Below are 17,801 nucleotides of genomic sequence, written 5' to 3' on the forward strand. Positions count from 1 at the left end.
ATTCATTTCTCTCTTTCACGAACTGAATGATGGTGCATAATTTGTTCACTGGACAAACAATGATGATCAAGCTCTTGAGAGTTCTTTGTTATTATATTTTATTGTTAAAATAAGTCAAACTCTTTCTGATTTACACTAAGCACAAAAACAGGCAGAACACACAGACAAGAAAGAAACGTTAACATTCACTCACTCTTATGGTGGCACAAAAACATTGGATAGTTCAGGCTGCCTTGAGTAAATCTCACTTTGCATATTATTTTTTCATCTCCCTCGTTCACTCTTACGTTTCCACAAGACACGTACACGTACATGTATGCACAATATTCCAGCTAACAACAGAAACTTGATTCACAGTTGTTGTTTCTGGGCGTCAAATTCACAAATAATAAAACTTTTTATACTTCTTGCGCTCACACAAGATAAACACAGCAGTGTTACAGATGTGAATTGGAGGTTGATTTGACTGATTTAGCTGTTTATGACCTAAAAACATGCACATTTGCACACACACATGTAAATGTATGTGTATACAAAACACCACTACCTACTTGCACACACTCTCAATCTCTCACTATTTTCTCAATCTCTCTCAACAAGCATTCTCAAAAATTACAAAATTGAAACTTGATCAGATTTTGTTTCAACTGCATGGATAAGCACTGTGTGGGCACATAACACAAATTCTTCTCCCTCTCCTCCCACACACACACTCTCCACACAAAATGTAGAATAAAATGCTTGAGTGTGTGCATATTCAAGTGTGTATATGTCTGTGTGTGTGTGTGCATGCACATGTGTATGCTAGCTTTTGTCTGCAAGTATGTGTGTGTGAATGACTGTGTGTGTGTGTGTGTGTGTGTGTGTGTGTGTGTGTGTGTGTGCGTTTGCGCGTCTGTATCTAGCTTTTCCTCAGTTTAAAAGGCTTGATGGTTTTTTCCCACTCCAGCTGAAAGCCTATCACAGACGACACCAGGCCGCAGAACGCTCCCAAACCGGGACCTGTGTACTGCAGAGCACTCAGAGGAATAAACACGTCACAGACATCCCTCCAGAAGTTCAACCTCATTGTGTGCATCTCGACCTTGACCTGATCAGCAAGGTCATGGGGATGACCTTCAGAGTCACCTTGTACACCAAATTTGTCCAGTTTTGCCTGAAGTTGGTGCAGTTTGAGAAGGTCAAAGGCGGTTGAAGCAGTTAAGCCGATGAGCCACGCCCATGATGACCATTTGCTCCAACGAGGAAGGTCAATCTGTGGACAGGTGAAAAAAGTGATTTAGCCTGAATGAAACTCTTGTAGCTGATATCTGGCTTAGCTGAAATGATAATATCAGACCTGAGAACCCCTGTTTTGCACTTAGAGTATTCTCAAACAAACTTGGTGTATTTTCAGAAAAATGAGCGTACTCTACAGAGCATTTGATCATCCATGATTAAAACATGCTTCACACGCGTCCGTCCCACGGTTAATTAAGTTTACCTATACATTTAAAACAAATGCTTTTTTCAATGTTTACTGACAAAAACTGTAATGTGTCAAAATACTGGATCGGCTTCGGGATGGGCTTGTGAAAAAAAGTAGTCTAGGAATGTTTCTCGTCGTATTTTTTCCCCATGCACTGACCGTACTGATCGTATTCTCAACAATCATGCGTACAAAATACGGCGAAATCGTATGGGTTCCCAGGTCTGTAATATGTTTTAAGTAAGAAAGTCTGGAACAGTTACAAAATCTCAAGATTTGATCTTGACTATTTGTAAAATCTAGAAAGTCAGATTAAAAACAAGACGTCACTTCACAACAAGCACACACACACACACACACACACACACACACACACACACACACACACACACACACACACACACACACACACACACACACACACACACACACACACACACACACACACACACACACACACACACACACACACACACACACACGTACAAAACAAGCATAGCTGATGATGCAAAATTTAACATAGATTAAACTTTGCTGTTTGTTTCTTTGTGTTAACACATCCACACACCACCACTACCAACCGTGACAAGCTGTATTTTTCCACACCAGATGGCATGGTCCAGCAGAAGCCACACCGCTTTCAGTGTTTGTGCTGTGAAGGCCAAGTTGCGAAGTCGGACGTCCGGCATTGAAAGGGCATCAAGGGCTTTCTGGCCTAGCTCCAGGCTGTTGCCCATTCGAAACACTGCAAATCAAAATCAGAATATTTTTACATTGTATTTTTTTTCTTCAAAAATGTTTTATTCGGGAAATTTTACATTTTGTCATGCAATGCACAGAAGTTACATAATGGCAAAATGGATATGACTTACACATTGTATATTTGATACTTGATGGAGGGTCGGTGTGTGTGTGTGCGCAAATTCAACCACTTCAGAATTGAATGAGTGTTCCCCCAGGCTGTTTCCGATTCAAAACACTGGAAATCAAAATCAAAATATTTTCACATTGTGTATTTAATACTTGTTGGAGAGAGAGAGAGTGTGTGTGTGTGTGTGTGTGTGTGTGTGTGTGTGTGTGTGTGTGTTTGTGAGTGTGTGTGTGTGTGTGTGTTTGTGAGTGTGAAAATTCAGCCACTTCAAAATTGAAAGAGTTCCCCAAGGGAGCAGTGATGTGCGTCTCCCGCGCAGAATAGGCTGTGCTGGTTTCATGTTGCATCTCACTCAGCATGCTTGCCACAATACAGAGACCATTCACCCACACTAGTTTCTCATGTGAGTGGAAGCACAAGGTTTTCTTTGCACTGATATCAACCTTTTCCAGTCATTTTAATGAGAAAGTGGGTTGAAAGCTGAATAAACAGGACCCTCTGCCTCTTTTGTGTGTAATAAAAAATGTTTCCCTAATAGGTCCAAGCTACCTTTGATTAAGTTAGGCAAGATTAGTCAGTCTCTGTCTGTCTCTCCTTCTCGATCCCACCTCTCTTCTGTCTCTGCCTACCCTTTCTCTCTGCCCCCCTCCCCCCTCTCTCTCTTCCACCGTTTGGTCTCTCCGCCCCCCCCCCCCCCTCCACTTCCCCAACCACCTGACCTCACCCATCAGCGATACTCAGCCAGCACCTCTCAATACAATGCACCTACATTTTCTTGACAAGGCTAGGGCTGCTTCCAGTATCCGGAGTTTTTCTTCCAACACAGAACCTCCTCCTGTCGCTCGCAGCAAGAACCATGCTGCTAATTTGGAACTGTACTGTGCCGTTCTGAAACAGAAGACATCAAGTTCTGAAAAAAAATCCCCATAGCAATGTGACAGCGAGACTACAGCATCACCCTACACAGCAGACTCTCTACAGAGTTGTCTGCCGGCCTTGATGGCTCAAGCGTGGGCTATTTATAGTAGCTCAACGTTTCTTGTACGTCCGTCGCCGGTTAGACACCTGTCAATTTGAGAATTCTGTATATGATGGCGTCTGCCTGCTGCTGTCTCCTGGTATATGCTCTTGGGATCTTGGGATAGCAGTTTTTCTAGGGCTAAGAAATTAGCTCTAAAATCTCAATCGTGTTTGACTGGCTTTGCCTCCAAAGGTGATTGTAATGTGCTTCGGGCACTCAGTTACAGCAAGTTCTCAAACAAAACATAGCAAGATTCTGCTTCAAAAGATAGCAAGCTTTATCAAAAAGTGCTTGCATGACATGGGTCATAATTGAAACCATAAAAAAACAGGAGTATGAATGGTCCTGCCATCCAAAAAATTTTTTGTCTCTAAAAATGAAGTTTTCGGCTTGGAAATGAATAGTCGAACTTGCCCTGGCAACCATCTTTCCATAACAACCACTTGCCCCTTGACCATTACCCTCCCCAAAATCCCCGAGTTTTCTTTGTAGATAATTCCCGTGTCCATAGCGACCACCTGTTTAGAACGACTACTTTTGGTTGGTTTATTTAATGATTGTTGTAGATAGGTTTAATGTTATTGAATATTGTTTCCTCTGCTTAAAATCGCACTTTTTTTTTTCTCCATTTTGTTATTAGTTTTTTTTGATGTTTATATGCAAATTGCAATGCATTATTGCAACTATGCTGCAATTTCCACACTATATAGTTTTTCCCATTTTTGAGTGTGTATACAAAACCATAACCCTTTTCCTTATTACTATTTACATTATGTACGTCTGTAAGAAACAATAACCTTGTCAGTTTTACTATCTATATTCTGTGCGTCTGTATTAAGTGTTTGTATAAGGGACAGGTTGTAAGATTAGGCTTTGCCTAAAACCTCTATCCTTTGGTAATAAAGTTCAGTTTCAGTTTCAGTTTCAGACATGCTTCACCTCACAGACAAAAAGGCTCTGGCAAGGGACTTTTGAAACTTGAAGAAGTATTGGTTCAGTATTGAGTTGACATTGCTCTCTAACTGCTGAGGTTTGCTTGAGTGTGTGTGTGTGTTGTGTGTTTGTTTGGGTATGTGTGTGTGTGTCACTGTGTGTGTGTGTGTGTGTTGTATGTTTGTTTGGGTATGTGTGTGTGTCACTGCTAAGTGTGTGTGTGTGTGTGTGTGTGTGTGTGTGTGTGTGTGTGTGTGTGTGTGTGTGTGTGTATGATTGTATATATGTGAGTGTGTGTCTCTCGCTCTCTCTTATAAAATAAGCAAATTCTAAAAATGAAATGAGTGTATTTCATTTTTGACAATTAAATATCCCAAGTAACCTTCCCACATGGATCCCATGTGGGCCCCAAGTGGGATCCCACATGGTGACGTTGTGGGAAATCCCACATGGGCGCCATGTGGGATTTGATTACGACTTCCAGTGGGAGCCCAGTGGGAAGAAAATGGGACACCAGTGGGAAACGGGTTGGACACGACTGGGAAACGGGTGGGGCACGAGTGGGATCAGGGTGGGGCACGAGTGGGATTCACGGGTGGAAAACGAGTGGGATTCAGGTGGGAAGCGAGTGGGATTCAGGTGGGAAACAAGTGGGGTTTATATCGGAAACGTGTGGGACTTCTTCTTAATTCTTCTTCTTCTGACTTCCGTAGAGGACTGGGTTCTTGCGAACGTCTCAGAGTCCTGCGAATTTAAAAATCATCAATGTATAAAAAATTAAAAAAAACCAAGAACAACTGATACACACAGATACATATTCAAGCACACACACACTAGTTTTTAATCACTCAAATCAACTTGACGCTGGATTACGAGCGCGCGCGCAGCCACGTGGGAAAGCCGTGTTGATGCGTTCATCAACCTTCGAGTTTGACAGTAATCCCACTAATCGTCTTCGCTTTGTTGAATATGAAGCCGCCATTATATTACTCGGTGTTCTTCAGATGTAATCTTTGATCCATGCACATGCAATACTCGCGCGCACGGAACGTATTCACAGTATATTCGCCGGCAATTGTAGCAAATTTCAAACACTCTCAATCGGCAGGCCCAACGCGGAACTGAACAGGGCAGAATAATAGTCCCGCAGTGAAAACAAAAATCCTTGAAAATTTTTAGTCATCACGTGAGTAAATAAACCATTCTAGAGACAACAGTTGTTATTAAGAGAACTGCAATAATTAAACACACATAAAATAGTTCGGAATATTTTGAATGATAGTATTCTTCAACATTTGCTACGATTCAAACGAGTCTAGTGTAAACAGCGTGTGCTGTGACGTCACCGATCTCGATGGGGCAACTTGCAGACTCGCGACGTGACTCGCGCTCGCAGCGTCGGAACATTTTCCTCGCGCGCTGTGTTGGAACGAAGAGGGAATTCCCACTTTTATCCCATTTCTGTCGAAGTGCAAGCTTGTTTCCCAGAGACTAAGGGACGGACCAGGTCTATACCACTTTTTTCCCATAGCTTTGACTGTGGGAGTTCTGTGGGGTGGGAGTGGGCCCACTCTCCCATGCTCTTCCCACTTATTCACCACTGGGAAACCAGTGGGAATTCAATATGCGTGTTACCTGGGATCACCATTTCAATCTTTATGGGTTTGTCCCAAATGTTTTTTAAGTGTTAATAAATTAGGTAACATATGTCCACAATCAAGCTGGCATACTTTTAAGAATAAAGCTTCACCAACTACGCTTTTAGGGTTAATCATGAACTTTGTTAGGAACTTTCAAAGTGTAAAATGTTTGGGGGTTGGTTTGTTTTTTAGTTATCACACTCCTCCTCTTCTCTCTCTCTCTCTCTCTCTCTCTCTCTCTCTCTCTCTCTCTCTCTCTCTCTCTCTCTCTCTCTCTCTCTCTCTCTCTCAAACTTCCGTCCCAGTTAAACAAAGTTCAATCATCTATCTGAGATTTAAATGAAACTGCGACGGGATTTTTGTTCTTTGATGAGAGATAAACTTGCCTGAGTACCTTGCTCTTTCTGTCATTCTAGAAATTCCTGCTCAACAGGACCTACCTGTAAAGCTTATCCCTTGACTGCGAGTGAGAATTGAACTTTATAACAGCTTTTGATAAAGGCAACGCTGCCATCCTGAGACTTTAGTTTGTAACCAAACGCGGTGTAGCAGACAGCACTTTGATCTTTCTTCAAAGGGAAATCACTCTTGAAAAGGCACATTCATTGTCTTGAAACCAGAACAGCGCAAAACTGCTTTGAAATTTATTGGATTTTTGAGGATTGCATGGGGAACGGGAGGGAGGTTTTTTTGCAAGTGAGGTAATATAACGCTCACGGACATAGAACCATCTGTACCGTATTGATTTGCATCGCTCTTTGTTATTTTCCAAAATTCCTCGTTTTAGATAAACGTAGAAGGTGCGCAGTGAAAGTCAAAGTTATTATTATTTTTTTACATTTATAACGAACGCAATCGTAAATTTAATATATTTCTTTATTACCAATGAATGGTGATTTGCTATGTGTATTTTTACAATAATGTTGTTTACCCAGAAACTGAGCCCACCCATTGTTAGTCCGCAGTTAATATATTGCAAATGGTGGTGGTGAGTCAGACAAGACATCCTTAGCTTCAACCTTTGGCAGTTTCTAGGAAAGTTTAGCCACCATGGCAGACAGAAAAGCTGAGCTCGAGCGGAAGAAAGCTCGTCTCGAGCAAATGCGACGAGAAAGAAAAGAGAAAGAGTTATCTAAGACTCGAAATGTTGTAAGTATTGGGGTCGTTGTTGCAGGGGGGCATTGATTATTTTTAGCATAATTTATCACAGGATCGTCTGCTTGCAAGAGATGTACATCTGTTGATCTTAAGTTACTGGTCGTTGCCTCACCCGCTGATCATCCACAGGTGGCTTACATTTATTGATCGGGTTTTTGCAGGCATTGCTCGAACTTGTTTAAGGCATTTATGATTCTTTGAAGGAGACCATCGTGCTTTCTTTACTGCAAGCATTCTCAAAAGGGCACAGCACTAAACAGAGGAAGAGCAGAATAAGTGGGTGTGGATGTTATAGTTACTGAAAATTCATTGTAATTGTACTATTCAACAAAGGCTATGGTGGAGATCAAAGCAATGTTTTGATGGTGGAGTTAGACAAGCGCTATGCCAATAGACCCTATCGGTATTCCAAGCTCTCGTAATCTCTCGCAAGCTTCAGAGCATAGCAAAGCATGCGGTACAGCGATCTCGTGCGAGCTGCACAAGCGAAGGTTCGAAGTTCTCGCGATGTTCAAAGCATAACAAAGAGCGTGTCTCGCGAGAGCTGCTCAGATACCGAAAAGGTCTATTGTCAGTCTGGATCTGGATTCTTTACGTTGCAGGAACCACTGTTGGTCATCTTCGCAACGGATGCGGGAGAGCGCATAATAATAATTTAGAGTACAATAAAAGTCCTGACTTTGGTGGGACAAGTCATATAGTCCCGTCACATCAATGTCTTTCCACTCTTAGTGACTTATTAAAATGTTGAAAACTGAGCTCTGTCACTGTGCGGTATTGATAACTGGTTTGATTGCATGAACCATCTTTAATAAACAAACTACCATAGTCAGGCTCTTTTGTCAGAAACTGTGTACACTTTATTCCTTTTCAGGGTGATGATTCAAAGACCAGTGTCAAATCCAGTGGCTCAGATGCCTCTGGTGCAGAACCTGATGACATTTTGCGAGAATTTGGTATTTCACCCGCACCAGGTTAGTCTGAAAGGAATGTCACATTGATTGTTGAATGAAACCTGTTGTGTGAGCAGGTTAAAATAATCAGTTACGTTCAACTGTGAGCAGGAAAATAAACTATAAATGTAACATACATGCACTAGCACATGTATACATGTACCCACATGTGCGAGATGCACACATACATCCACCCCTACACTCCCTTTACAAATAAAACAAATACACTTATAATGACAAGACAAGCAATCTATACAGTAAAACCTGCGAGCAAAGGACACCCTTGGGGAACCTTGCCACTGTCCTTTGTACAAAGGTGTCCTTTCTTTTGAATATGAATGCGCAGACATTTTTTGGGAAGAAAAAACACAGCCAAATAGTTATATTCTAAACTGTGCATTACATGTAGTCATACAGAAAGTGACAAAGAAAACAAGTTCAACATGCAACATGTATGTACAAAACCAGAATCAGTCTGGCTTGGTTCAGACGCACATCTTCAGAATGCTACTCAAGTTCATGACAGCTGTCAGCATTTCAGGGTGAACGGAGAACGAGCGAGAGAGAGAACGAGGGAGAGGGAGAGAGAGAGAGAGAGAGAGAGAGAGAAAGAGAGAGAGAAACTGAGCGAGAGAGAGAGAGAGAGAACGGAGAACGAGCGAGAACGAGCAAGAGAGAGAGAGAGAACGACTGAGCGAGAGAGAGAGAGGACGAGCGAGAGAGAGAACGAGCGAGAGAGAGAAAGAGACCTGTGCAATCGGTTTCTTATCTGAAGCAATGGGCCATTCACGGGAATATTCTTTGATCGAGCTCTCGAAAACCACTCGAAGAGTTCGCCGTTCAATTTCTTTATCACATCGACTCTTTCTTCTAAAGTCAGAAATTTCCGTTTTGACATGATGAGACCGCGATCGACGAAGGATGAGACGAAGATGCATCACAGTACAGAAAGTAGAAACCCTAACTTGTTTTTGTTTGTGAGTTCAGTTTAATTCACGGCATCGACCAATGAGCGTGCACCATACAAAAAATCAATCTTTCAAGTGCTGTCGTTGGCTTACAAAATAAGCTTCTCGCGCGTTCACATCGCCAGCGAGAATTTGCAGAACCAAGATGGCGGACCGTTGTTGACAGGTAACGAACCAAATCGGGACCAAAAATGAGTGTCCGCGTCCGCGCCTTTGAGGTGTCCGCTCTTTTAAGGTGTTTTTGAGTGTAAAATACATCCGTCCTCACTTGAAGTGTCCGTTATGCAAAGGTGTCCGCCGAATTAAGGGTCCGCTGGATGCAGGTTTTACTGTATATATATACGACTAGTGTCTGTCTGTCTGTGTGTCTGTCTGTCTGTGCGCGATGCGCGGCCAAGGTTCTCGATGGATCTGTTTCAAATTTGGTGATCATATTCAGGTACACCCTGGACACAACCTGGTCGATGAGATATTTCAACACGTGCTCTCAGCGCGCAGCGCGGAACCGATTTTGGTTCCACCTCAGCTATTTTGGTTCCACCTCAGCTTACCCGGGCCCCCATACCGACACACCATAGCCGCTACACCACATCACAACGCCAAAGTTCTCGGTGGTTCTTTTTCAAATTTGGACACCGTATTCAGCTACACCCCGGACACAATATCATCGATGAGATATTTCAACACGTGCTCTCAGCGCGCAGCGCTAAACTCATGTTCGTTTTTGTGTTCATTTCACCATTATAAGTAACTCTTCCTTATCTTCTCCAGTGTTTGGCGTTTATCTCCCTTCCTTCGTGTGGCTTTCCCGTTCAGTTGTAAGTTACTATTTATTTTTAGAATGTCACTGCGCTGTCCAGAACGCTTCCCTTGCACCCGTAAGTTGTTCTTACTGTCAAAGTGAAAAGGTCGAATCAATTTATAGCCACGCGAAAAATACACTCTCACCTATCTCTATATATTTATAGATACAGATATGCATATATATATACGGCTTCTCTGTGTGTGTGTGTGTGTTTGTGTGTGTGTGTGTAGGCAAAAACCTATGTATTATAGAGTTCTGTTTGTGATGGGGTCTAGCGGCTTTTGTCTGTATGTATGTTCTGGCATGTGAGAAGCCACAGTAGATAATATAGGGCTAAGAAATAAGCTCTAAAATTCTCAATCCCGTTTGACAGGACTTCGCCTTTCAAAGGTGATTGTGGTGAACCGCCACGCTGTCTGTCTCACCCCAAATTCCCGTTTCTGAGAGTGACTATTTTTAGAATGTCACTGCGCTGTCCAGAACGCTTCCCTTGCACCCGTAAGTTGTTCTTACTGTCAAAGTGAAAAGGTCGAATCAATTTATAGCCACGCGAAAAATACACTCTCACCTATCTCTATATATTTATAGATACAGATATGCATATATATATACGGCTTCTCTGTGTGTGTGTTTGTGTGTGTGTGTGTGGGGGAAAAAACCTGTTGATTGTAGAGTTCTGTTTGTGATGGGGTCTAGCGGCTTTTGTCTGTCTGTATGTTCTGGCATTTGAGAAGCCACAACAGATAATATAGGGCTAAGAAATAAGCTCTAAAATTCTCAATCCCGTTTGACAGGACTTCGCTTGCAGAGGTGATTGTGATGAACCGCCACGCTGTCTGTCTCTGTCTCGCGATTCACCCCGGCGAAGCCGGGTATTCCTCTAGTATAGATATATACGACTAGTGTCTGTCTGTCTGTCTGTTCGCGATGCACGGCCAAAGTTCTCGGTGGATCTTTTTCAAATTTGGACACCGTATTCAGCTACACCCCGGACACAACCTCATCGATGAGATATTTCAACACGTGCTCTCAGCGCGCAGCGCTGTGCGCGCTGAACCGATTTTGTTTTTTTGTTGTTTTTTGTTTTTTGTCGAGATCCACTACCAGTAACTCTTCCTTATCTTCTCCAGTGTTTTCAGCCGCGATTATCTCCCTTCCTCCGTGTGGCGTCAATCCATATTCCCGTTACTACGTTACTGCACGGGTCCCAGGCGTAGCCTGGTATTCGGCTCTACTTCTTCCCGGCGAAGCCGGTACCCGGCGAAGCGGGTAATCATCTAGTTGTAGCATACATGTATGCACTTACACAGACTTAAACAGGCTTGGAAGTTTGAGACATTGCACTTGTGACATGTTTACAGTGATTCACACATGCACACACACCGACAAATAAGATTAAGAAGAACACACTGCTTAACACTTTCTACCCCACCTATGTTGGCCACGGTTTTTTTTTTTAGCCGAGACCAGCTGTGCTGCTGCAGGTCACTCAGATTTGTAGTAGCTGTCAGGGGTGGGATTTCTTCCGTCCCTGACGGATTTCCATCCGAGGAAGAATTTTGAAAGTTTTTTTTGTTAATACTTTTTTTGTTAACCCCTGCAGGGATATCGGACATGGACCGATTGAAAGGCTCAAATGTCCGATTCGCATTGCCGCATGGCGGTCAGATGTCCTATCGTTTTGAACTGAGCGCTGTCATTGTCCGATAAGAACTCCATGCCTTCGGACAGCGTGATATTATATATTATATTTATAAGATACACATTTTCAAAAAGCGACAGAGCACTCTCGCGTACAGGTGTAGTGCTGAACTTGCCTTTTCGGGAATTCCGAACCGTTTTTGTTATATATATATGAGCCGTTTGTGTACATACCGTCTGCAGAACACTAAAGTTAGGAGTACGGGAGACAACTCCAACTGACTATTAAGTCTTGCGTCTGCTTTCGGTTTTAGTTCGAGACATTTTGACGAAGCGCATTGAATTATGCCACCGAAATAAAACTAAAGTCTGCCAAAGATCAACAAAAGCTGAAGATTTTTGGCTTTTCAACGGCATCCTGTGCTACGTTTGAGTCAAAAACAGGTGAACACACGGTGAGCGTCATTCTTGAAAATGACAGTGCCAATGACAGTGTCGCCGCTGAAACTGGCACAACCACGGAAAGAGAAGTTTTGTCTTTTGTACAGGACATGTCGGCACGACAAAAAGTTCGTAGAAACGGCCAACTATTCATGGTTGACCCTGTTTGGTTGGTTAGACCTTGACAGCAAAGAGACCATACTGCTTTGTCGAATCCGTGTTGAACTGGACTGTTTTTTCTTTTTTTTCTCAGTATTTCATTTCTTAGTCAAATCATGCAGTTTGTGAGACAATCAAAAAAAGAGCGCTGAAGGTTTTTGTTGCTTTTTAGATGTTTGTTTCTTTTTGTGTGTGTCCTATTTGGAACTAAATTGATAAAACAATGTATGCACAAATGTTTGGTGTATATATCCTCTATGTGTGTGTATTAAAGCATGTGTGTGTTCATATGATTTTGGAACCATTCCATGGACAGTGTTTTGCACAAAATTATGATGTCCTATTGAAATTTCTGAACGTGGTCAAATGTCCTATTGATTCTAAAGAGATCAGGACATTTGTCCTATTGAGGTCTAACGAATGACGTCTCACAATGTGCGTGGTCGTCCTTGGTGGTCAAGAAAGCCGCCGCGATCACTGCGCAGACGACACTTCTGGACCGCCAATATTTTTTGTACGCATCACGTGCTCCACATAAATCGGCCGGAAACGAAGCAATTGGGAAACCTGGATAGGTGTGAATTTGTAACAACATCCCTGCCCCTGGACAGAAGGTCAACTACCTTTCACCAATACCAAATTGAGTGACATGTAGGGAGCAGCAATGTCATGTCATCCTGGCGAATGTGGCATCTTAGTTGCTATCTATTTGAAAACTCGGCTCACCCACAACTTTATATACCCCACTTGCAGGGATTCAGTGACCTTCAGTGGTGTGGTATAAAAATTTTGCATTCCTGATCTGTGAACCAGTGGTATACCTTCTGATACATTGAGTCCTTTAGAAATTTGCAAGTGAAACACACTTATACTGTTCAAAAAAAGAAACGCATAGCTTGTAATATTTGGTTAATTTAGTTATATGGCTACAAGGATATCCACCAAACTGCAGAAAATGTTTATCTGGTCGTCGACCTTTCGTCCATTGCCACAAGTGAGCTCTGCACGTGACGCATGCGTTATCAGTGGCTACAATGTCAAAATTGCTCATTTGGCATGACCACTCGTCATGCTTCAGTGTAATCTCGTGAAACTCGGGGAATATTGAGCTCTCACCATGTCTTCCAAAACCCATAAAAGCGGATTGTTCGCCACAAAGAAATCAGACGACAATTCAGCGACGAAAGATGGCCCGATTGAGCAGAGAAGACCGCCAAATTGCATTGGGTCGTTTACAAGCAGGCCAAAGTGCAATCGCCAGGCACTTCCACGTGTCCCAGAGCACCATCAGTAGACTGTGGGTCAGGTTTCAAGCCACTGGCTCCGTTGCTGACTTGCCACGAGCGGGAAGACCAAGGGCGACAACTGCTGCTCACGACCGCTTCATACGGCTCCGCCACCTCCGGAATCGTTTCCTGTCGGCCTCATCTTCTGTCCAGGCTCTCCCCGGGCCACACCGATTATCGGACCAGACCGTGCGGAACCGCCTGCATGAAGCTGGTTTGAGAGCTCGCAGACCTCACAGAGGAGCTGTCCTCACCCGCCGCCATCGCCAGAACCGAGTGCAGTGGGGCAACCAGCACCTTCGCTGGACCGTCCGGAATCACTGGAGACACGTGTGGTTCAGCGACGAGTCCTACTTCCTGCTCCAGCGACATGATGGTCGGAGGAGGGTCTACCGGAGAGTAAACGAACGTTACGCGCCCAACTGTGTGGATGAGGCACCCGTTCATGGTGGTGGAGGCGTCATGGTGTGGGGGGCGATCAATACCGCTGGAAGGAGCACCCTGGTGCACGTCCAAGGGCGCATAACTGCCCAGCGATACGTGGAGGAAATTCTGCGCCCACACGCCCTTCCTCTTCTGGCTGACCAGGATGCCATATTCCAGCAGGACAACGCTCGCCCGCACACAGCACGACTCACCACCCAGTTCCTCACCGACCACCATGTCCAGGTGCTTCCCTGGCCATCCATGTCGCCAGACATGAACCCGATAGAACACCTCTGGGATGAATTGGACAGACGTGTGCACAGGCGAGAAGAAGCGCCGGCAAATCACCGCGATCTATTGCAGGCACTTCAGGAGGAGTGGGACACCATCCCACAGCAAGATATCCGGCATCTGATCCAGTCCATGCCCAGAAGGTGCCGGGCAGTTGTTGCTGCTCAAGGCAGTCACACCCCCTACTGACTTGACAGTATCGGCACCCAATCGTATTGATTGACTGATTGATTTGAAGATGCAAATGAACTGTGTGTGCATTCAACTGTGTCCATACCAAATTTCAAACAAATAATCTAAATATTGGATTTTCTGTTAATTTTTTCGAAAAATAAAACAAATTTGGCAAGTAGCAACTATGCGTTTCTTTTTTTGAACAGTATAATTTAAACATATTTCTCTTTTAGTTCAAGCTATGATTCAACAATAATTTTAGAATATAACTCCTGAAATGATGAATTGAAAAGCAGCATCAGAAGGCTGTGTATAGCATTAGCAAGGCGGTTTCTGTTTTTGTCTAAACCTTCTTCTTTTATAACCTGAGCAGTCAGCCCTTTTGAAGGTGTTTAATTGAAACAAACTGACTTGAAACTTGTTTCTCATTTGGTTCAAGCTATGGTTCAACAATTATTTGAGAGTATACCACCTGCAATGATAAAATCATAAGCTACAAGTAAAAATATGTAGTACAAGGGAGGTGACTGTTATTTTCTTTGTTTTGCTTTGTTTGCATGGCGATTTTCCTTTAATGCGCGCAGTAAACATTTGTTTTAAACAAAGACAAAAGTAGGTGATGAAATCAAATACCTTCAAGTTTACAAGATTTTTGACTCACATGCGAAGCAAAAGTGAGTCTATGTACTCACCCGAGTCGTCCGTCCGTCCGTCCGTCCGTCCGTCCGGAAAACTTTAACGTTGGATATTTCTTGGACACTATTCAGTCTATCAGTACCAAATTTGGCAAGATGGTGTATGATGACAAGGCCCCAAAAAACATACATAGGTCGCAGGGGCCATAAATGTTGCCTAAAAAACAGCTATTTTTCACATTTTTCCCATTTTCTCTGAAGTTTTTGAGATTGAATACCTCACCTATATATGATATATAGGGCAAAGTAAGCCCCATCTTTTGATACCAGTTTGGTTTACCTTGCTTCAAGGTCAAGGTCACAGGAGCTCTTCACAGTTGGATTGTATACATATTTTGAAGTGACCTTGACCCTGAACTATGGAAGATAACTGTTTCAAACTTAAAAATTATGTGGGGCACATGTTATGCTTTCATCATGAGACACATTTGGTCACATATGATCAAGGTCAGGGTCACTTTGACCCTTATGAAATGTGACCAAAATAAGGTAGTGAACCACTAAAAGTGACCATATTTCATGGTAGAAAGAGCCAATAAGCACCATTGTACTTCCTATGTCTTGAATTAACAGCTTTGTGTTGCATGACCTTGGATGACCTTGACCTTGGGTCAAGGTCACATGTATTTTGGTAGGAAAAATGTGTAAAGCATGTGAGTCGTATGGGCTTTGCCCTTCTTGTTTTAATTATGTGCATCTCCAATTTTAAGTTTTTGTTTAAGCCGCTTCCAAAATCCTTCTTGAAATTTGTTTACCACTTGCTTTTGTAGACCCCCTAGCAAGAGTGATGCAACCAAACACCTTCAAGTATTGTAAGAGGTTTTTGATTTTGTGCATTCTCCCCCCCCCCCCCCCCCCCCATTTGTTGTTGTTTGTTTGCTGTTATCAGTTTTAAAGCCAGCAGAGGCTCAAATAGCCCCCTCATGAAATGCTAAAATTAATTTTCAGCTGGTCAGTTACTAAAACCTTCAAATTTACAAGATGTATATATTATGCATCTCCAAAAAGCTTGTTTGTTCTAAAATTTACAAGTCGGGAGAGGCCGCCTAAACCCTCCCTAAAATGCTAAAATTCATTTTCGGCTGGGGGGCGCTGCCCCCCTAGACCCCCCAGCAAGGGCGCTGCCCCTGCACCCCGCCGGAGCCTTAGCGGCCTCTGGACCCCGGCTTTCCAAAATGTTCAGTCCTGGCAACATTTTGGGCTTCCACCCATGAACTGTGTAGCAACTGATTGAACTGTGTATCAACAAGCTGGAATGCAGGCGTTAGATGGACGTTACAGGAAGCGACTGAAGCTAACAGTCTGAGCGGATATATCCGTACCTGGTCAGATAGAGCCATATGAGTGGGTAAGGATATATCATACCTGGGAGACAATGAGTTAAAAAGTGCGGATATATCCGTACCTGGTCGGATACAGCCATATGAGTGGGTAAGGATATATCCGTACCTGGGAGACAATGAGTTAAAAGGTGTACAAAGTCGTCTGTTGACGTTCAGATCTATAGACATTTTCCTATGTTTTCAGTGTATATGTCGTGCCGAATTCACGTAATTGCCGATTCCGCGTAATGGGCAACATTTTTGCCCATTTCGCGTAATCGGCAAAACGCTGCCCAATACGTGAAATCGGCAGCGTTTTGCCGAAATCGCGTAAACGCCTCTAAAACTTGCCTATTTCGCGAATTCGGCAGCCGATTACGCGGAATCGGCAGCCGATTACGCGTAATGGGCAAGTTGCCCATTACGCGAAATCGGCAATAGCAAGTTAAGTGTGTGTGTGTGTGTGTGTGTGTGTGGTCTCTCTCTCTCTCTCTCTCTCTCTCTCTCTCTCTCTCTCTCTCTCTCCCTCTCCCTTTCTCTGTCGCTCTCTCTCACTCTCCCTCTCTCTCTTACTCTCTCTCTAACAGTGTCAATGACAGTATAACAGAAAAGAACACGAGCCACACACAGAGTGAACGGTTTGTGAGCATATCCTCAGGAAATACTTGTTCTCGTGTGCCCGTATTATCAATCAAACAAGGGGCCTTAGTGATTGAAACTCACAAACAATACCAAATTTAAACTTTTAGTTTAAGCTTTCATTTTGCTGATAGCAGAGGAACAGTCAGCATGGACGGCAAGCATCGTGCGCGTTTTGATGAAAAAATGAAAAATGAACAGTTTTCCAAGTACACATTGCCCAACGCAGACGACTACCGGTATACGTGGTGAATGTCTTGTCCGGCGATGGAGAAGTTTGATCTGGTTGAAGTTGCTGGGATGAAGAAAGTGATAAAAGTAAGAGCTCTCTCTAGCTCCCTCTCTCTGTCTCTCTCTCTCTCTCTCTCTCTCTCTATCTCTCTGTCTCTGTCTGTCTGTCTCTCTGTCTCTGTCTCTCTCTCTCTCTCTCTCTCTCTCTCTCTCTCTCTCTCTCTCTCTCTCTATTCACGAAAATTGTTTTTTCTCTCAACGTTTTACGTACTTAAGCTTGTTCGAAACGTGTGTTCATTTTGCATTGACAAGAAAGTTTGTTTGTGTGACGTGTTTCTTAATGTGTCATTTTGTGTTGATCTCTCTTACACACACACACACACACACACACACACACACACACACACACACACACACACACACACATACACACATAAACAAATACACACATACATACACACACATACATACACACACACACACACACACACACACACACACACACACAAACAAACACACACACACACGTACACATGTGTAAGTGTTCGCGTTCGTAAATGCAACTGAAATTAATTATAATGACATTGTGCAGATACGGAAAACGCAACAAGAAACTCCCCGGTACATCGTCACCCAAGATGAGCTATTCGACGTCCTGCTTGAGGCACATGTCAACACT

At 43.3% G+C, this 17,801-nt stretch overlaps 2 protein-coding genes across 14 annotated transcripts in view; one reads left to right on the top strand and one right to left on the bottom strand.

The window, feature by feature from the left end:
* Positions 1-98: 98 nt before the first annotated feature.
* LOC138946922 (peroxisomal membrane protein 11B-like) lies at positions 99-6,534 on the bottom strand. The gene is made up of 4 exons (XM_070318322.1): positions 6,374-6,534; positions 3,109-3,227; positions 2,050-2,213; positions 99-1,255 (listed from the first exon to the last, which is right to left on the bottom strand). The coding sequence occupies exons 1-4, from the start codon at positions 6,445-6,447 to the stop codon at positions 902-904; spliced, it is 711 nt and encodes a 236-aa protein (XP_070174423.1). The 5' UTR covers positions 6,448-6,534; the 3' UTR covers positions 99-901.
* A 369-nt stretch (positions 6,535-6,903) lies between these two features.
* Positions 6,904-17,801, top strand: part of LOC138946924 (cytoplasmic dynein 1 intermediate chain 2-like) — a 50,844-nt gene continuing 39,946 nt past the window's right edge. For all 13 annotated transcript variants that reach the window (XM_070318326.1, XM_070318329.1, XM_070318332.1 and 10 more), the window contains exons 1-2: positions 6,904-7,082; positions 7,966-8,065. In XM_070318326.1, coding sequence (XP_070174427.1) covers positions 6,984-7,082; positions 7,966-8,065 — 199 coding nt within the window. In that variant the 5' untranslated portion in view covers positions 6,904-6,983. The remainder of the gene's footprint in view (positions 7,083-7,965; positions 8,066-17,801) is intronic.

This window comes from Littorina saxatilis, linkage group LG14, assembly GCF_037325665.1.
Source record: "Littorina saxatilis isolate snail1 linkage group LG14, US_GU_Lsax_2.0, whole genome shotgun sequence".
In the NCBI taxonomy this organism is placed as follows: domain Eukaryota; kingdom Metazoa; phylum Mollusca; class Gastropoda; order Littorinimorpha; family Littorinidae; genus Littorina; species Littorina saxatilis.

What these genes read in the sequence shown, in the direction of transcription:
- LOC138946922 (XM_070318322.1), bottom strand. Translation starts at nt 6,447, where the DNA reads ATGGCAGCGTTGCCTTTATCAAAAGCTGTTATAAAGTTCAATTCTCAC. An exon ending in CCTAGCCTTGTCAAGAAAAT is followed by an intron (nt 2,214 to 3,108) that starts GTAGGTGCATTG and finishes TTTGATTTGCAG; the next exon opens with TGTTTCGAATGGGCAACAGC. An exon ending in GAAAAATACAGCTTGTCACG is followed by an intron (nt 1,256 to 2,049) that starts GTTGGTAGTGGT and finishes ACCTGTCCACAG; the next exon opens with ATTGACCTTCCTCGTTGGAG.